The 20,185-nt window shown below is 62.0% G+C and overlaps 1 protein-coding gene across 7 annotated transcripts in view; it reads right to left on the minus strand.

Moving 5' to 3' along the window:
* Positions 1 to 418: 418 nt before the first annotated feature.
* The window catches only part of TP73 (tumor protein p73), a 65,873-nt gene continuing 46,106 nt past the window's right edge, over positions 419 to 20,185 (minus strand). For 4 of the 7 annotated variants that reach the window (XM_008516685.2, XM_070604607.1, XM_008516686.2 and 1 more), the window contains 10 exons: positions 8,181 to 8,367; positions 7,708 to 7,823; positions 6,206 to 6,315; positions 5,736 to 5,878; positions 5,289 to 5,377; positions 4,386 to 4,516; positions 3,739 to 3,887; positions 3,320 to 3,458; positions 2,858 to 2,951; positions 419 to 1,613 (listed from right to left, as the gene is read on the minus strand). In XM_008516685.2, coding sequence (XP_008514907.1) covers positions 1,284 to 1,613; positions 2,858 to 2,951; positions 3,320 to 3,458; positions 3,739 to 3,887; positions 4,386 to 4,516; positions 5,289 to 5,377; positions 5,736 to 5,878; positions 6,206 to 6,315; positions 7,708 to 7,823; positions 8,181 to 8,367 — 1,488 coding nt within the window. In that variant the 3' untranslated portion in view covers positions 419 to 1,283. The remainder of the gene's footprint in view (positions 1,614 to 2,857; positions 2,952 to 3,319; positions 3,459 to 3,738; positions 3,888 to 4,385; positions 4,517 to 5,288; positions 5,378 to 5,735; positions 5,879 to 6,205; positions 6,316 to 7,707; positions 7,824 to 8,180; positions 8,368 to 20,185) is intronic. The other 3 variants (XM_070604649.1, XM_070604642.1, XM_070604655.1) reach the window with 1 other exon arrangement.

Genomic DNA, 20,185 nt, shown 5'->3' on the forward strand with positions numbered 1-20,185 from the left:
GCCAGCACAGAGCCCAGCCCCTGAGCCCAAGGCGTGGGCCTTCCTGCCACCTGCTCCCTCCACCTGGGAGGGGCTCTCCCTGTGGCCCCGAGAAAGCAGTCCACTGCCCTACCCCCACTGCAAAAGTAGCCAGGGGACATGGGAGCTGCTCCAGCCGGAGAGCCTCCCAGCCAAGAGCGGTGGTGCGGACGCACGTGCCCTGCACTTCCTCGGCGGCCTCTTGCTCTGGGCTTCATTCCCAACCAGCCACCCAGGAACAAGCGATGGTCCCTCACTCGGTTTGGACCCCCACCTGGTTTACTCCTCAGCTTTCTTAGCCTGGGTTGTTGCCATCCACCTGGGAGGCCAAGAAGGCCACCAGGTTGGACTCTGGAAGACCACCAGGTTGAGGATGAGTTAAAAAAAAGCTGACCCACCATGTAGAAAAGGGTATGATTTTATCAAATATTGACAATTTCCAGTAGTCTGAGGAGCATGCTGTCCATGTTGACGCTGAGAGGGTCACTGAAGAGCAGCGACTGTGGCCAGCAGTGTTGGCATGGGTTTTGGCTGTATCGACTGACCAGAAGCTTCCTCGCCTCCTGGGAAGGGCCGTGCCCCTGGTAACCTCCTCTCCAGTCTTCTCCAATTCTAGTGAAACTCTGCTGTTCACTTTGGGCAGGAAGTGGAAGGTAGCTGCAGTGGGGTTTGAACTAGTGGTCAAGTGTGTGAGGAATAGACTGACCCTCAAGTCCAGCAGAGGGACCCATCCTGAGACACAGTCTGGAGCAGTGACCGGAAAAGAACTGTGTTTTGGATACAATCACGAGCCACTCATTGCTACTCAGACCCAAAAGACAATGAAAAATACTTTTTGGCAGTCCATCAGCAAAGGCGACCCTTTATTTCGAGGGATCTCGCTTGGGAGCAGCAGAGTCCCTAAAGATTAGGCCAAGGAGTGAGGCCCATCCCAGAGGATGCTGGCCCTCAGAGCACGCCCTCAGTGCAGCTCCAGGCACCCTCATGGGCCATTCCCACTGGCTGGCTGGCTGCGCTGGCCAGAGGCATCTCCTGGGGCTGGTGAAGGCAGGCTGCAGGGCTGGACCTTGCCTTTTCCTGGGTACAACCCAGAGGTCCTGCCTCCCAGGGCAGTCTGACAAAAAGGAGGAGATAAAGCAAGGCTTCTTGGGACTCCAGGCCACAAGTGCTCATGCTCTGCTCTGTGCACCAGGTCAGGTGGACTCCTCCAGAAGCCAGCAGGCAGGGCCCCCCGGCCTGCGCTGTCCCCACCCCCCTCAGTTGATCTAGCTCTCCGTGAACTCCTCTTTGATGGACTGTTTTCGGGACTTGCAGTCTGGGAGGTCGAAACCGAAGTCTGCCCACTCGTCAGGCCCAGAGCCCCCGCCTGGACCACCGCGGTTGGGGATGGTGATGGTGTGGCGCACGCGGAAGTGCACAGCCTCCATGACCCGCTGCCTCTGCAGCTCCCCGGAGCTGCCGATGGAGATGGTGGAGGCGTTGCTGCTGGAGCGGATCAGCTGCTGCGCCCCGTAGTCGTGGCCCTGCTTCAGGTCCTGCAGACCCCTCCAGATGGTCATCCGGTACTGGTCCGGGATCTTCAGGGCCCCGAGGTCCTGCAAGAGCAGTGGGCGCCCAGCCGCCCCATTAGAGGGCTGAGCTTCCGGCCCTGCTTCTCCCCCTCCCACCAGGGATGTCAGTCTGCGGGCTCACCCGGCTCCTGCAGAGCTGATTGTGAGGGTGGCCGAGGAGCCCCTGACCCGGAGGGCCATGCAGCTCTGAAGGGCCTAGAAGGATGGGCAGCACTGGACCCACCTTATGTGCAGTGATCTTGCCACATCCCATTCTTGGGGCCCCAGCCAGAGGTGGCCAGAGAGCTAAGAAGTGACGTGTGTGTATGTGTAGGGGTGAACCTGGGTCCCTGATCACAGTCAGACTGACAGATGGAGGGCCGCCTGCCTCCCAGCCTCAGGGTGGGGCCACCCCCTGGTCTGCCCCTTGGGACCAGAGCAGACCATCGTGGCTCCTGTTGCTCTCCCCACTCCACACACACACCAAGCCCACACGTCGTGCTGGTGAGGCAGGGGTTAGCACTGAGCTAGCCAAGCAGGGGTCACCAGGGATGGGGGCAGTAGCAGACACACAGACACGGCTACCTTCTGAGCCACTGGCCCCATGTCCTCTGACAAACCAGCATCTCTTGCCTGTGGCCCTGTTTAGGGGGGACACACTGCCCGCGTTCCTGTTTAACCTGAAGATGAGCTGTGGCTCTCTGGTCATGATGCCCAGCATGCTGCTAGCCCCACACCCTCAACCCAGGAGGTTCAGTAGTATGTGTACAGCGAGTGAGGTGTGTCTCATCTTCTTTGGGCCTCAGTTTTTCCCTGTGCAAATGGCACTGAACTAGACCAGCTCTGAGACCCTCCTGGTCTTTGCCTCCCACAATTCTTTGCGCCTTGGAAGCACCGCCCCCCCCCCCCCCCCCCCCCCAAATCAAAGGCAGCCTGGTCACTGGGTGCCAGAGATTCTGGGTGCCAGAAAGGGCATGAGAGAAGACTCAAGTCCAAAGGAGCGGTCCGGCTGTGGGGGGCCTGGGTGGGAGGCCCATCCAGCCCACTGCCTGTGCAACTGAACTTGCTGACAGCTTGTGAGCTGACTTCAGCGCAGGAGTTAGATGTGAGGATACAGTTGGTCTCGCTCGTGGGAAGGAGGGTTTTCCAAATTTCCCAGCCCCCCCTCACACAGGCGAGAACCAGAGACAGCAGCTGCCCCAGAAAGAAGGGAGAGCTCTTTGCCCTCCGGACCGGGCCCTGCGCACGCTGGGTCTGTGGGGCAGGCAGAGGGCTGGCCGGGCAGTTACCTCTATCGTTAGGTTCTGCAGGTGGTAAATGTTCTGTAACCCTTGGGAGGTGAAATACTCGATGCAGTTTGGACACCCCAATCCTGTTAAAAAACTGCAGAGAGAATTTGGGAAATAAAGGAGCATTAGCTTCTAAGTACCGGCTGTGCGGCTACCTGGGTGGGGACTGCCTCCTGAAGGACGCTTCCTGGCCACCCCACCGGCCACCTCTGCCTGCTGCTGGCTACAGCACTGGGGACATGCTGACCCCGGGTACAGCCTCCAGGGAGCCTCAGGCTTTCTGTGTTTTGCCTCGAGCATCTGTAGGATACTCACTCCTGACATTTCCCTGGCCTCTGTCTGTTCTTGCGATGGCAGAGAGGTTAAAACACCAGGACAGGCGGCAGCATGCAGAGACCACCCACCCGGCGGGGGTTACCAGGTTAGTGGGTTAGTGGCAGGGCCCAGCAGCAGCCCACGTACCTGACCAGGCTGGGGTCGGCATGGTAGGGGGGTGGTGGGGTGCAGTGGGACCCCGAGACCATGGACTGGGAGCTGTGGCTGCCGTTCATCTCACCGTTGGCCGGCAGGGCATGGCCGTGGTTGTTGAGGATCCCCGGGCCTGGGCGAGAGGCAGATCGGAGTGTCAGAGAGCCGGGCCAGGCATCCTGGGCTCTGCCAGCCACCGGAAGCTCTCAAGGCGTGGCCCTCCCTGAGATCAGGAATGGACCGAGGGGACTGGCTGTGGCCTTGCCTAGTGCTGGTGGGCCGAAGCTGCTGGAGGGAGGCAGCTGTCGGGAGCCCCACGCGTGGGTCCTGAGCTGAGCAGAAGTGTCTCAAGCCAGGCCCACCCTTTGGGCCTCCTCAGCCCACCCCAGGCCGTCACTGCCCAAGCAACTCACCCATGGGCCCCAGGTTGGGCCCGGCCGCCGAGCTGTGCGGGGGAGGCTGGCCCACCAGCTGGTTGACCGAGGGCAGCTTGCTGATGCCACCATGTGCTTTGTTCATGGGTGAGAGAACAGGCCCATAGGACGGAGACTGCAGGGGGCTCCTGCTCAGAAAACGACAACTCATGTAGGTTAGCGCACAGGCAGCTTCTTTCCCTCCAGTCACCTCCACATACTACCCGAGCTGCAGGGGGATGGGGAACTTGACCCTGCTGAGGTGTCAGAGAGCACCTCCATCCTCAGGACCCCGGCGGTGGGTGGGAGGGAGGTGGGGCGGCTCATGCCTCCGGAATCGGCATCGGTGGGCTTGCGTCACTCTGAGCACCCCGTTCTCACCCTCCACTCAGCAGAGATCTGGGAGGACCCCTTGGTGGGAGAGAAAAGTGTAGTGATGGCTGTGGCTGCTGTGGTTCAAGGAAGGCCTCCTGGAGGAGGGGACACCAAACAGGGTCCTTGCTGCCTGTCCTGGGCGGCTGTACTTTTGGGAGGGATTTCTGGTGCTGCTGGCATTTTTCCTGCTGGGTGCAACTGGTCCCACCCTTCCCCCCTAGGCAGTTGGGGGGGAGGGGTGAAACCCCAGGGCGGGAGGGGGCGGCACTCACGGCCTCTGCAGGAGCTGCTGCTGCTGCTGCTGCTGCCGGTAGGAGTCGACCAGCTGCTGGGGCACCAGCTCCATCAGCTCCAGACTCTCCTTGACCTTCATCAGGATCTCAAAGTTCTCCCGGCCCCGCACCTGGGCACGAGAGGCGGACCCTCTGCCCAGGTGCCTGTGGGGCTCCTCTGGGCCCTAGACCCCGAGTGGGAGCCTCTGGGGGACCCTGGGCTTGTAGCGAAGCATCTCTCCTTTCACGGGGTCCCATGGCACCCCGCAGGCTGGGGTCTGTGCTCCTTCCTTCCTGTTCCCCAGGAGCAGGTGGCCAGGTCTCCTCTGTCCACTGCTGCCTGCCCCTGAGCCTTCCCCCCGCCTTCCCCCCTCTGCTCCCCAGTGCTCAGCACACTCGGGGTGCTGGGGGGCACTCAACAAATAGGAGGCTTTTAGAACGAGGGACTCATTCCTAAAAAAACTCAAAAAACGACAAGCTTACACAACGCAAGACCAGTCCAAGCAAAGCACGTGGATGATTGCATCACCAGCTGGAGTGGTCACTCTCGGGTCCATCGTGTAAACTCGGGTTACAGTGAGGTGGCCCGCCAGACTTTGGGCCGTGGGATTCCTCCTGCACTGCCCGGTGGGAGTCTTGTCATCCCACACATCGTGTTTACAGCAAGACTTCTGAAGTCGGGAGTAGTGTCACCCAGAGTCCGCGAGTTGGCAGATCCGGGTTTCCCTGCAGCCTGGCCCTGTCTGGTCTGGCTCTTTGTAACCTAATTCTCCTTTTGCGGCCCTGCTGCCTGCCGAGCTCGGGGCCCCAGCTCTCAGGGTGGCTGTGGTCTCTCCTGCCTCCCCAGTGGCCCTGCGTCTCCTCCCCAGCTGCCCCAGCCTGTGCTCCACAGAGAACACTCACGTGCATGTAGTACGTGTCCTCGTCCCCGTGCCGCCTCTTCTTCACGTTGGTGCCCAGGGCAGGGATGGCAGGGGGGCTCTGCTTGAAGGCTGGAGGTGAGGCGGGGAGGGCTTTGTGAGCAGGCGGGGAGGGGGTGGGCCATGGCAGGCACAGCCACTGCGACACTGCCACACCAGGAGCTGGCCCTCACGTGCGTGCACCTTGTGGACAGCCCAGAGACCATAACCCACTTAGAGGGGCACCCAGGGAAGCCGCCCATGCTGGATGGAGCTGGACCCAGGGTGGACACATGGATGGGGCTGGCTCTGTCCCCCTGGACACAGGCTCGTGCTGTGCCCTGCCAGCTTCCACCTGGGCCCTGAGGCAGGTCCAGCCCCATCCTGCGGGGTGGACTGGCTCTAACTTTCTGGGGTTGCCCTCTGCACCCTGGCCTGGAGCCCCGCTTACCACGCTTGCCGGCGGCCGCATTCTTGGCGGCACTCTCGTTCAGGGCCTGCTGTTCGCGGTAGTGGTCCTCATCGGCTTTGCGGTCTCGGCCAGGACAGGCACAGATACGGCCCTCAAAGGACCGGCGGCCCAGCACCTGTCCACTGTTGGGGGGCACAGCCAGAACAGTGAGCTTTGGAGCCCACCCCAGCCTGCCCACCATTCCCACCCACTTTGGACCCCAAAGACTGGCCTTGATGAGTCAAGGGGTCAGGGCTGAGCACCCAGCTGCTCTGGGACACCAGGTCCCCTGTCTCCCTCCCAAGGCCCAGCTCCTGCCCAGGCAGCCCCTACAGCCAGGGGAGGCCTCCCTCCCAGCAGCACGGCCTGCAGGGCCTCCCCAAACTCGCGTCCAGGGCCGGCACCACTCTGTGCCCTTTGCCCTCCTGTCTCCACACCAAGCCCCCCAGCCCACGTGCTGACAGACTCACTCCCGGGTCTCCAGGGTGATGATGATGAGGATGGGTCGCCGGTTCATGCCCCCCACACAGCTGCTGTTGCACATGAAGTTGTACAGGATGGTGGTGAATTCCGTCCCCACCTACACACGGGAAGCAGGGAGAGGGCCGTGGGGTCAGCATGCAGGCTCCAACTCACTAAGGTGGAGGCTCCTGGGCCTCAAAGCATCCATCCCTCATATTTGGTGCTGGCTCTCAGTAGGCTTGTGGGAACTGGGCCCTGCTCTGTGGTCCTGTACCATCTCTCCACCCATCATTTATCCACCCATCCATCCACATCCACCTACCATCCACCCATCTATCCATCCACCACCCACCCATCTATCCATTTATGCAACACACTGAACACCATGCACCACACTTGCTCTCAGGGGGCGCAGAGTGCTATGGTCTGGTTGCCCCAACCAAGCCCCCTGACACAGGTTGGAGGTCAGGCCCTGGAGGCTGGGTCTGAGCAGGCATGTGCACAGGCCTCTGTGGGTACAGGTGTGTGTTTAGCACGCTGTGGGCCCTGCTGGGCAGAGGGATGCACAGCACTGCTCTGGCAGAGGGCGGGGCCAGAGCCGTGCCGGTGGACGCCCAGCCCCAGCACACATGCCCATCTCCCAGGGGGTTTGCTGAGTCATGAACCCAGGACTCCTGACCAGCTGGGACCACAAAAGGGGCAGTTGTCATAGTCTCCCTGGGTCAGGATCTAAAAGCCAGTCACTGGCTTGGGGAAACCTGGCCTTTCACAAAACTGCCACCAGGGGGCGGGAGAGTCCTGCTTTCCTGGGCCGCTTTGGCAGGTGAGGGTCTTGCACAGGGGGAAGGAGGAGAGGCTGGTCACATTCCTCCCTGGGCCCTGGGCCCGCTGACATGAGGGCTGCTCTTAGAGGACCTTGCAAGGGTGCTTGGGAGCCCAGGGAGCCCAGAGCTGGGACCTGCTCTCCACCACTCCTGGCCCCCATCCCACCATCATCCCGCAGCCCCTCCACTTCTTTCCACCCCAGCTTTTCATTCCAGCTGGGCCCCCATGTCAGCCCCAGAACCTTCTGCTGCCCTTAGGTCCAAGTCGGACCCTCAGGCTGTCTCTGCCTCTGTCCGTCTCTTGCGGCTCCCCCCACCACCAGGGCCTGCGCCCCCATGTCCCTGACCACAGTTCTCTCTGCTTCCCTTCCTCACCCTCCCACTCCACCTGGCTAACTCCAGTCCTCCAGGCCTCGGCCCCTCCATCCCCCCGAGCCCCAGGGCGGACCAGCCAGTAGGGAATGGACAGGTGAAAAGAGGACAGAAGTGCAGGGCTGAGGCTCAGAGGTCATCAGGCCCACCCCCCATGGTAGTTGGGGATGCTGAAGCCCAGAGAGGACCGAGGGCGTGGTCAGAAACCAGCAGGGACCTCCCCTGCACGGACTGCACTTGGAGACACTTGGAACAAATGGGTGGCCGATGGAAGTGACATGAGGGGTCTCTGCTTGCGGGGGGGGCTGGCCTACCTGTGGGGGCTCGTAGGGTACCATGACGCTCTGCCTGCCGGTAACAGGGTCGTCCACGTACTGTGAGAGGTTGTTGCCCTCCACGCGGATGAGGTGGCTGGCTGGGGCAGACTGTCCTGTCGGGAGGGGATGCCACCTCAGAGAGGTGCCCAGCCTGGGTCCAGCCACCCCTGGGCCATGTGCATTGCAGCACTTGGGACCAGAAGGTCTGGTCCTGGGGACCTCCCAGGTGGGGCTCAGGCCACTGGCAGCCCTTGTGCCCTCGGGTCGCCTGCCCAGCAGCAGTTCTCCTGTGGGCACCAGCATCCCAGGCCCAGGCAGAGCTGGGAGGAAATGGGGCTGGGGGAAAGCTGAGCCCACCGTGAGCCCCTCCCACCAGCCCCTGCTGTCTCCCAGTCGGAGGCCCTGGGCCAACCCTCCCCTTCCCGGCTGGGGCGCCCTGACAGCTGGGCAGGGGAGCTGGGGGCCCTCACCTTCATTGAGGTCCCGCCCCAGCTCGTGGTTGGGGCAGCGCTTCACGACCTCCGTCACGTGCTCCGCCTTCTTGTAGACGGGCATGGCGCGGATGGCGGTGCCCGGGGGCGGCGGGGTGGACACCTTGATCTGGATGGGGCACGTCTTGGCGATTTGGCAGTAGAGTTTCTTCAACAGCGGGGAGTACTGTTGGGGGAGCCAGGTTGAGGCTGGGAGTTTCAACTCCACACCCTCCCCAGCTGTGCACCCCTCCAGGAGTGCCTGGTTGTCTGCTGGCAGTCAGGAGTCCTTTCCCCAAGCTCTCTGATGACGGCCTCCACATGCATGCCCCTCCCCTCCGCCAAGTGCCCTCAAAGCACCTCCCCCAACTGCCGGGCACCACTCAGAGTGTTTGGCTTGTTCGGGCACAGTGAGGGTTGCCCTGAGCCCACTGCAGCCAGGCCCAGACTCTCTGTCGATCTCACTGGCTGGAGAGGTGGGTGCCATTGTGTCCACCTTATGGAGGAGGACAGTAAAGGCCAGGAAAGCTGCTGGAGCCTGGAGACTGAGATGGAGGTTGGGGGCTGGGAGCCAGGTCCGCCCAGTCAAGCCGGCTCTCCCTGCTGTGGACGCTGAGCCCCCAGCCCGCAGTGGTTTGAAGCGGGGTCGGGGCGGGGGGGTCGAGTCTCAGTTTGTAAAAGCCCAGAGTTAGGCTTTTCTGGCATTTGTGAGGAGGAAACGTGTCATTTTCAGACACGCCGGGTACCCCATGCACTCGAGCTTCGGGAGAAAACTCCCTGGAACATGGAGTCTGAGGGGCTGAGCTCTCTGGCTTGGTTTTGACCACTGGGTGGGGAGCCCTCTGACCACGCAGTCCCAGTACCCCAGGCCCAGGACCCTGCCCCAGGCATGACTGGATGGTGCCCTTCCTGAGCCCAGCAGGGACCTCTGGGGCCAGTGCCCAGGGGCCCAGGTAGCCCACCTGAAACCCAGGCTGGCTCTCCTGAGTCCAAAGTTGACCCTGCTGGTGATCACAAGGGTGCCCACTCATTTCCAAGCTGCCCGATTTCCCAATGATTGGCTCCTGGGGACCCATCCGGGGCACCTCATGCCCCTTTCCCATGGACAGTGGGGACTTGGAGTTTCCCCCAGCCACAAGGCCCCAGAGAGTGCCCATTGCACCCCATGGTACAGTTGGGGAAACTGAGACTAGAAACAGGGAGCTGCTGGCAGAACCAGGAAGGAGCAGGTCTCAGCCCACCTTCGCCAAGGAAGGGCGCCCTGACACCCTGACCCCACAAACATAAGGCCCCCACCAGCCACCAGTGCTGCTTCTCCAGCCATCAGGGGACACCGTGGACCCTCAGGCTCCCATAGTCTCAGCAAGTCCAAGTCCATGAATAGCGAACAGCGAGTCCCAGGCAGGCTGGAATGGGTGGGTGAGGAGTGCAGGGGCCTGTGGCCAGCGCACTCCTGGGCAGCCCCAACACAACATCCCAAGGCGGGGAGGCTCCCTTGGCTCACCAGTGAGCGCCTACAGGGATGGAGCGGGGTTCCAGGTGCAGCGGAGCGAAGGTGCCCACAGTTCCCCCTCCGGCTTGATAGCCCCTTCAGGTCTAAACAGTGGGGGCACTGCTTCCAAGCCCCCCACCCCAGCCTCACTGACTGCCTCCTTGGCACTGTCCTGGGCAGCAGCGGGGACTCCGCACCCATTCTGCAGACCGGCAGTCACGGGTCCACTGTGTCCCCTGATGGCTGGAGAAGCAGCATTGATGGCTGGTGGGCGCCTTGCCTCTGTGGAGTCAGGGTGTCAGGGCCCCCTTCCTTGGCAAAGGTGGGCAGAGCCTGGGCGGGACAGTGCGCAAGTCCCCCTCTAGAAGCCCAGGTGGGGTGGGGGCCCTAGCGGGTGCTCCTGGGATCTGGATTCCCCAGGCCTGAGGTCCTGGGGAAAACGCAGGGACAAGCGTGCAAGTCTGGGTAGGGGATTGGGGGCGGTGTGTGTGGATGCCCCGCCCCAGGGAGGTGCCGCCAGGAGCTGTCCCTGGTACTGTGCGGGCGGCAGCAGCCACCCCTCCGAGCTGGGCTGGGGCTGGGAACACAGAACAGCCTGGAGTGGGCAGGTCCTCACCGAGGCCAGTGGAGCCTGGGCCTCAGGATGGAGAGAGGAGGACACCCCTCCCTCCCTCTGCGTCCCAGGCAAGGCTGCTGCCGGCTTTGGGCCTGGCCCTACTCCCCACAGGGGTGTCCCCAGCCCAGTGCTGCCCTAGCTGGCTGCTCATATGGCCTTCAGGCACACAAGCCTGCCAGCCCCTACCCCGGCAAGGGGTTGGTCCCACGGATGCCCAGCCTGGCCCCTGTCGGGCAGCCTCAGGGAAGGATGCCTGAGGTTACCCCACACCCGGTACCATCTGGCAGTGACACAGTGGCTGCTGGGCTGCAGGGCAGGAGGGGAGCCTGGGGTGGCCAAACCAGGGGTAGGGGGTGGGGGTGGGACCTTCAGGAGATGAAGAAGCCCTGGAATACTGAAGAGCCAGGTCTGAATCCAGGAGGGTGTGGGCCCTCCCCCGCCCCAACTCCTTCCCCTCCTCCCAGAGGTCCTGGGCCTTGGGGTTTGGTGCTGAGGAAAACCAGAGAGAAAGGAGGAGGACTCCTGGGTCCTTCTGTCCCATATAAAAGGCTGCATGGAGATGCTCCCTCCCTCCCTCCCGCGTCTCCTTCCCTAGAACCGCTAGATGGATGTGTTTCAACAGATTCTGAGCTGATAAAATCTTATTTATCTTCGGCTGTTGACACAGAGCCGTCTAGACTTGCCTGCTCGGGGATGCGTGTATTCCTTCGTGTCTGCAGGAAATGGTGTGCCTACACGCCAGTGTATGCCCATCCCTGCCCTCCCCTCCCCTTCTCTCCTCGGACCCCCCCACCCCAGCCACGACGGACCCGGCCTGGCTCAGAGCCCCGGCCTGGCAGGGCTGGTGCGGGGGCGGTGGGTGAGAGGGCAGCGGGTGGCGGGCGCGGCGCGGTGGCTGTTAATTTCCTCGCCCCGCTCCCGGCAGCTGGGTGCCCAGCACAGACAGGTTTGGGCAGGAGGAGAGTGGAGAGCTGATAATAACTTGTCTGTCATTTTCCAGGGACGTGTAGCATCTTGCAAACCGCAAATACCGTTAACCAGCTTGGGTGAATCTGTTACAACAGATTCTGGAAGACGGGGCCAGCAGTGGGGGCTTTTATTAAAAAATTTTTTTTTTAATATAGTCCACTTTTATCTGCTTTCCTTGTGAGCCTGTGTGTGTGCGTGTGTGTGCACACGCACACGTGTTCAGAGCCACATTTCTCTCTTCTCTTGGGTTATAAGCCCCTTGAGGACCTCCTCAAGGCCACAGACCCTCTCTCACCCTTGAAAAGCTCCAGGGCTGATACACAGAGCACGTGGGTTCACAGAGCGATGCCCTGAAACTCACAGGGAGCCCAGGTCAACAGCCCCCATTTACAGTCCCCCTAGTAAGGGACCCCTATGCTTCTTCCAGGTAAAGAGTGGCCTCCAGGGTGACACAAGCCACAGGGGCACTCAGCTACAGCCCCTCATGGGACCTCTCGACCTTTTTCCATGTCCTCACTCAGTGGAGAGCTGCTGGGAGAATGGAGTGGGCTCTAGGAGGTGTCAGGAGGTCTGGACAGGGTAACAGTGAAGCCACCAGCCTAGAGTGGGGGTGAGGGCACCTGTGACAATCACCCAGCCTGCCTCTACACACAAGGAAATTCACGCCCAACACTTCACCTTGGCCGGCGGCCTGGGTGGCTGGAGGCTCCAGGGAGCTCCTGGACACCTATAGGGCCGCAGCCAGTGCCTGGCCTAGCGGATGTGCTGGATCATGGAGGCTGCCGTGATTCCTTGAGAGCTCCTGGCTAGAGGAGGGGACAGATGCATCTGCTGACACCACCCTGCAGGCTGGACAGCGGGGGTTCCCTTTGCCAGGAGCCCAGAGGAGGAATGAGAGGTGGAAACACGCTCTGCAGGTGCCCAGTGACCCTGAGCACTGTCTGGGGAGCCCGCAGAGGCTGCGGGGAGTAAGATGCCCAGTGGGGAGAGGAGAGCCTGGAGCTGGCAAGGACACTGCTCGTGAGCTAGGCAGCCTGCCCCTCAACACCCTCCAGCCAGGTGCCAACCGGTCAGCAGGAGGCACTGGGACCCTCAGGGCCTGGAAGCACAAGGCCTTGGGCCTGTGCAGCCCCCTGTCCCACACACATTTGCAGGCTGGCAGGGGATGCCTCCAGTAGCTTCCATCCTAGGCTAAAGTTGGGGTGAGGGTGGGCAGCATGTGCACTGAGCTGACCCAGGAGAGAGCCCAGCAGGCGCCCAGTCTGCTGTGCAGTGTGGAGGTCCTGCACACCAATGGCTCAGGAGCTGAGGCCCACACCAGAAGCCTGGACAGTGGGAGATGGGGCGGGCCCAGTGAAGAGGGGAGGGGCCCAGGGGGGTCCAGGGAAGCCAGGAGGCGACGTTGGGCACCCGGCGGGTCCTATTGTTATCATCCTCACTCTGGCCCACTCGCCCCAGCAGGGTGGGGATCCCTGGGCCTCCATCCTGTCCTTATTCTGTAACCCAGGCACATCGGGCCTCCTCTGGACACTGAGGAGAGGACCTTGGGGATGGAGGGGTGAGCAGGGCATGTTCTGAGTCATTGGGGGCAGGGCTGGACTTGCAGGGAGCCCCAGAACTCCCACCAGCAGCTGCCCCTCCCGCTCCACGGGCACAAACGGTGGCCACGTCTAAAGCAGCACACTCAGCCTCAGCCAGGCCCACACATGGGTTCCTCTGCCCAGGAACTTGGTGTCTGACTTTGCCAGCCAGAGAGCCGCGCCTACCTGTCCTGGAGAAGGCGGGCATCTCTGGTGTAGCAGGTCTTCCCCCGGCTGGCCTTTCTCTGGCAAGGACCCAGCAAGCGGGGCTGCAGGCCAGACCACAGAACGCTCAGCTCGGGATGGCGTGAGGGTGCGGGCGACCAGCCCAGCGCTGCCCACTGCAGGGGGAAGGAGCCTCCCACTACCCACATGCCCACCTCACTTGTCCCTGAGCTGGCCTGACCTTGTTGGCCTTGACCCACCGTGATTGCAAGGGTGAGCCCACCTGGGTGGGGCGCTGGGGTCAGCTGGCACCTCCGCCCACAGGACAGTCCCGGAAGCCTCTGACTGTGGGCACACCATTCTGGACACTGTGCTGGTCCGGTTTGGGCAGGCACAGGGTCAGCTCCTTCCCCCAGCGCCCTGCGGCTTCCTGATGGCCTGGATGGAGGCGGGGTGGGAGCTGCACCAGCTGCAGGCGGGGGGGGGGGGGGGGGGGCGGCTGGGAGAGGCTGTGGGGGAGTTGGAGGGAGCAGGCTGTGGCCACAACTGTGGCAGATGCTCAGGCTGGTATCTCTGGAGGGCCATCACCTTGGCTCCAGCATGGAGCCCTCTCGCCTCTGACCTTCCTGCCATGGATGCTGCAGCTAAATCCCCAGGTCAGGACTGTGTTCAGGACACGCCTGCTGGCCCAGAAGCAGGAGTGCTGTCTCTTCAGTCTCTTCATGCCAAACAAACCCCCCTCCCGGCCAGCAGGAGAGGAGCCCGCGGCTTCCGCAGCATGCTTGGGGACCGCCCGCCCTGTGCACTTGGAGGTGGTCATTTTCAGCTTTTAATTCCAGTTGGATGGAATTGAAGTTTCAGTGACCCTCTAAATACCCAGCCAAGTGCCTGGGGCAGGGAGGGCACTGGCTTCTAAATGTCTGACCCTGCAGAGTTCCAGGTTCCTGAGGCCAGGTGGGCACCTGGCACTGCCAGGGCATCCTCCCCAAGGTCCTGGAGGCACTGCTGGGCGCCCCCCTGCACACGGAGACACTGTGGAGGGGGAGATGGGGTGCCACGCCCTGGGGTGCACGGCTGCGGTGGAGGAGGCAGGTGTGCAATCCTAGGGGGACCCCAGGCTTTAGGCCGCTGCGTGCTTGCCCCCGAACCTCCTTCCACCTCACGGAAGCCCAGAGAGCACTCATGTTTCCACGGGCACTTTCCTGCCCTCATGAGCTGCCCCCTCAGAGCCCCTGCGGCCGTTGGAGCCCAGGAGCCCTCCCCCCACCACCACCAAGCCCCAGCTTGTGTGCACAGCCCGACCTGCCACCTCCTCAGGGCAGGCACTTTTCATTCCAGCTCTGACACCCTAGGATTTATCCTCCTCCCCTCATCCTGAGACTGCTTGGGCAAATGGACAGAATGCCTGGATGTGGTGAGGGGCTTCTCCACCTAGGAGGAGGCTGGACCAGCAGGCCTCTGTGCCAGGGCCCCCAGAGTCGCGGCCAGTGGAATTCTGGGGGCTGAGGTCCATGGACTTGAGCTTGGCATCTCAGAAAAATCCCAAAGTGGATTTTCCCCACAACCAACCAGCTCAGTCCCCACTCACTGCTCAGCCGTGACCCTCCCCCAGAGTCCCAAAGCCCAGGGTCCAGGACAGCATCGAGCCTTCAGCACTGGCTCCAGGAGAAGCCAGGGAAGGATGTCCCCTCCAGTCCCCACTTTCCCACCTATAAAGGGGGCGAATGGAAGTGGGGGTGTGGGGGCAGCAGGCCTGGGAGAGTGTGGAACGGGGCAAGGAGGAGCGGTCCCAGGCCCAGCTGGCCTCCTCCCGGGCCCCTCCAGCACGTCGCCACCTTCACCTCTGAGGCTGGTCAGCCTGGGAGCGTTCTGATTATAAATTCTTGAGGAATTTTGTTTGTCACAAAAAACAGGCAGCCAAGGTGGACGCAGCTGTCACTCACTCATTGACAAACAGTCATTGAAGCTCGCTGGGACCCGGGTGCTCCCTCCCCCAGGGGCAGGCCCTGGACCTCTGTGGGGTCAGTCCCCCTTACCACTGGCTCACTGGGGTCCTGGGGGTGCACAGGCTGCTCCCCCGACAAGCTGCGTGATGAAAGCTGGGGGTCAGGCTGCCGGGGTAGAGGTCCCCACTCTGCCCTTTGCTGACGAGTGACTCTGAGCAGGGACCTAACCTCTACGAGCCTCGGTTTCCTCATCTGTAAAGCGGGGAGAACATGAGCGCCTATGACACGGCTGCTGGGAGGGAGACGCTTGGTCAGGCACCCAGCGTGCTCTGAGGGGCCTGCCAGGAGGAGCTCTGGATGTTACGGTCAATACTGCTAACCAGACGCTCAGAGTCCATGCACATCTCCGTTCTGTAAACAAGTCCCAGAAAATAGACGATTCTTCCTAAAACACCAATTGTGTCATGCGTCATGCACAGCCCCAAACCTGTGGAACTGACTCCTGTCCCCAAGGGGCTTTCCTTTGTGTCCCCCACAAGAAGCCAGGGGGTGTGGGGCGGGGGCCGCCTTGGGGGCATCCCTAAGCCCCTGGGATCATCCAGGCTGGACGAGCCAGGACCTGGCGACTAAGGGTCCCTAAGGCCAAGTTTTGTGACCTCCAGGCCCTGGGGCTTCCCAGCTGCTGGAGAAGATGGGGGGAGAAGAGGTGACCCCACCTGAGGCCGTGAACCTGGGGCACCGACCCCAGCCAGGCCCAGACCGCGGGAAGCTCACCTCCGCCCCACAGAGCTTCCCACAATGCAAGCAATTGCCGCAATTTCTCCCTGAGTGCTCTCGTTTCCCCTTAATAATCCCTGTTTCATCCCCACAATAAACAGTGTTAGAACTCTTCCCTTGGCTTTAAATACGTGTAATTGCTCTGGGGCCAGTAACAGGTATTAATTCCACTTATGCATTCCATAAACTTTTAGGATAACGCAATTGATACCAAGATCGTGTTGGGGCACCTCCACTATTATTTTCCTGCTTGCAAACCTCCGAGGGGCTGGAAAGTTTTCTCCCGAACCCATTAGTGTTGACTCAGCCGCATTCTACCCAGGAATCCCGTGTAGCACCTTCCACATGTTCCTCCTGGGGGCAGGAGGGGCGGCGCTCACACCATGTGGGCCAGCTTGCCCCTAGGAGGGACGGAGGAACACATACACACCCGCCTGGGTCTGGGGGCAGCTGGAGGTCCAGGCTGGCAGGTGGTCCAGAGGCCCCCAGTGATGGGCTGTGCCACTGCACCGTGCACACCCTCACCGTCACGCCACATGGCTGCCCGCGTGGGCAGTAAGACTCAGCCCCCCGGCCCCCAGGTGCCCACAGGTGCCAGGCTGGGCTAGGGCTCCAACCTACCAAGCCTTCCTTCCTGACCTCAGAGTCCCCTCTCAAAACCTCCTGAACATCAAGGACAGCCCCTTCCCTGGTGAGGCCAAGCCTGAGAGTAGGATGAGGCTGAGCTGGGCTGGACAGTGTCCAGAGGCCCCCGCCTCCACCACCAGGCTACTGCCCCTCTCTGCTCCTCAGGACTCCTGTCACCAGCTGTGTCCATCATTACCAACCCATGGGAGGCCCCGGGATGAGAGTGGCCATCAGGGCCCAAAGGCCAGGCCAGGTCCTGCCGAGGGCCCTGCCCATGCTCCGACACCCACAGTGTCCTGGGGAGGGTGTGGAACAGGAACAAAGGCACCAGGTGCTGCCGTCCTTGCCCCAGTTCCACTCACCCACCAGTCCAGAGAGCATCAGTGCCCAAGGGTGCCAGCCCTCATTTGAAATCGTGATCTTTCACTGGATCTATCTCTCCCCAAAGCCCAGCTGGGCCCTGAAGTGGACAGCCTCAGCCAGGATGCTGGCAAGCAGCAAATGTTGGGGGGCACTCCAGCCCCTCTGGCCGCACAGTGACCCTGCCAGGCAAACTCCCATCTTGCCCTGGTCCCTGGTTTACAGGCTCTCTCAAGGAAGAGCACTAATCCCTCCTCTGGCTGCTCAGTGACCTGGGACCCACCTCCTCCTGGCCTTCTGTGGGAGGGGAGGGGTCCTTAGACCCTGGGTAGCGACCTGGAGGAGGCTGCATGTGTGTGCAACTATGTGTGTACGTGTGCATGCATGTGTGTGTATGCATGTGCACCGTGCACATGTGTGTATGTGTGCTGTGCATGCACATCTGTGCATGTCTGCTTTTGTGTCCACCTGAGTGTGTGGTTTTGCAGGTGTGTGAGTGTGCATGCATGCACGTGTGCGTGCACACACAGGTCTGTGAGCTGAGGGTTCCAGACCCTCAGTGCCCAAGGAGAACAGGCGGGTGATGTGAGGTCCAAAGGAAGCTGGTCACGGCAGCTGAACCACCCAGGGCTGGGGCGACCCGCAGGGGCCTGGGCCAGACAGAAGCCAAACACCCCCTTAACAGCTGTGGACACTTGGGGCTGGTGAGGGTGTTTCCTGAGCACGGAAAGGAGTGAAGGCAGCAGTCAATTTGGAATTGTACTTGAGAAAAATATGAATTATCTATCAGTTACCAGCCGGCTGGCGTGGCGGGGCTGCGCACAGCATGGCGCAGGGGCCTGGACAGCAAGTCTGGGCAGCACCCACGCGGTCAGACCCCCCGAGCCGTGAGCAGGCGGGCTGCCCGGCAGTCCCCTTCCTGCACCGCGAGCCACTGCCTGCCCACCTCCTCCCTGGACAAGGAAAGGAACCTGCAGGGGGTCTGCTCCCAGAGAGCTGAGGTGCCAAAAATCTCATTATCAATGTTTGTCCCACCTCCACCCCCTGCACCGATAAGGGCTGGGGAGGGGGAAGCATGGATGATGACAACAGCTCCTCCTCCTCAACGCAGCCCCAGGAGAGCATCCAGAGCATCAGAGGGCCCAGGCGGGGGGGGGGGGGGGGGGGGGGGGGGGGAGGCGCTGCTGCTCAGGCATGGGGGAGCGGGAGGGGAGCTCTGAGGCAGAGCTGCTGGGCACAGGTGAGCCTTCTCCTGCTCCCCGGAGAGGCTGGCCAGGGTAGACCACTCCAGCCCTGAAGTATGAGCCCAAGCCATGAGCCCTTTCATCCCTGAGGCCACACACCTGGCAGGTGGTGGTGGAGGGAACCGGGAAAATGGCAGAGGGCCCCCAGGTGGAGGAGGCAGCCGGCAGCGGGGCAGCTCCCAGCCTTCCCTGAGGACCAGCTCAGAGCATCCAAGGAGCTCCAAGCTCCCCAGACACTGCAGAGACTGCACCAGCATCCTCAAACAGTGGAGAGGAAGGAAGCCAGGACCCCCACAGTGCCCGCCAGGATTCCTAGGGGACCAGACGCTCAGGCCCTGATGACAGAACGTCAGTGCAGGGGGACTGGGACCCACCCTCTTAGAGGGGAAAGAAAGTGCTTAGGAAACAAGTCTGAACATGGAATAGGATCAGTAGTGAGCCTCTTGTCACCAGAGGTGCGCAAGTGTGGGGATGCTACAGAGGCCTCCTGACCTGGCTTCTGGTCACCCAGCTGGATCTCAAAGCTAGGGTGGGGAGCCCAGGACCCCACAGGAAATAAAGAACCAAGAGAACCCTCTGGCAGGTGCAGCTGCTGCTGAACGACTCATCCAGAAGGACCAGGCTCCATGACACTCCATTGCCACCTCTGCCCACCAAGGCAATAATAAAGACAACACGCCAGCTCCTACTATGCTAAGCCCTGTGCTCCACAGGCATCATCTCATTTAAACCTATCATCACCACCACCAAGAAGGAACATGGGAGTAAAAATTCACAAAAGAGGAAAACCAGGCACTGACAGGGCGGGGTCTCTGGCCCAGGTGCCCCTCTCGGCCAGTGGAAGCCCTGGAGTCAGGCTGAGCCTTAATCAGCAACAGGCCAGCAGCTTGAGGGGCCTACAGCAAGCGAGAAACAGAGACAGCCGCAGGGGGCCGTGGACAGGAACCCTGACCCCAGTTGGCCCCTGCAGAGCCTGACCGGCTACCTGAGGCTCCACCCCACCTCCAGCACAGGGCAGTGGGGACCGTGGGACCGGGGTCTTAAAGCGACAGAGCCTTGGGGTCACCTGCTCAGTGCTCCTGTGGGGTGGGGATGTGGCCACCCTGCTTCTCTGCTCCAGGGTCTCATTTCTAGGGAGCAGGGGTGAGCACAGAGCTGCTGCTCCCTGGAGGAAGTGCTGCTGCCCCATGGCCAGGACCTGCCAGGTGTCCATGGGGCGAGCGCAGGGCAAGGCCCACTCCCCCCTCCTGCTGGGGGCAGGAGACCCAGAGGGCCCATGGGGCTGCCTTTCCTGCTCAGTGCCCTACCCTACACTCGGAGGTGAGCCTGCCGTCTCTCAGGGGGTCTCGGCCTCCCTGCAGCCTTTACCGTGCCCCAGCAGACACGTCTGGCAGCCCCTTGCTCTCCCAGCTGCAGTAAGGACAGAGCATCCCAGTGGTTAGGAACACAGCTGCAGGAGCCCAGCCACCGGCTTCCCACACCAGAACCCCTGCTCACTATCCGCAAACTCTGAGCAAGCTACTTTCCCTCTCCATGCCTCAGTTTCCTTGGCTGTAAAATAGGGCAATAACAGATTCCACCCTGTGGGTTGCAGGGCGGGCTCAAGAGGTAACACAAACTCAAAGCACTCATGAGGATGTCTAGCTTTCAGGGAGCAGCCGTGGGTCCACGGGATGTTATCAAAGTTGGCAAAATGCCGATGGGGGCCAGAATGCTCCCAAGGGCACGGTGGCAGTGGCACGACCCGAGCCCATAGCACCAAGGTTCTACCCCAGCTTCCCTGTCTCACACCTGTGCTTAGAAATGACAGACCAGAGACCCTGCTGGCAAAGCCCAGACCCTCGGACCACCAGACGCTCCTTGTTGACTCCGCGATGCCTGGAGGAAGCATCCTCAGGGACCCCGGGCCAGCCTCAGATGGCTCCAGGCAGCCCGCGCCTCTTGCCCGCCCAGGACAGGGTTTCACCCGGAGCCCCCAGCTCCCAGCTGCACGCACCGACTGCCGTCAGCCAGACAGACTTGGGGAGGACGGTCTGCCTCTGCCCCACGGACCTCGCTGGGGGGCCACGCCCATCCCCTCTGGGGCCTGAGGGAGGCTGGCCGGCTCTGGCCATGGTCTGAGGAGTGGGTACGCCCAGACTGCCCAGCCCCAAGACCCGCCTCCTGCCCGACACTCCTCCTGGACGGCCTCCCAGGCCAGGCGGGAACCCTGTGCGGACAGCTGGGCAC

Source organism: Equus przewalskii, chromosome 2 (assembly GCF_037783145.1).
Source record: "Equus przewalskii isolate Varuska chromosome 2, EquPr2, whole genome shotgun sequence".
Taxonomy (NCBI): domain Eukaryota; kingdom Metazoa; phylum Chordata; class Mammalia; order Perissodactyla; family Equidae; genus Equus; species Equus przewalskii.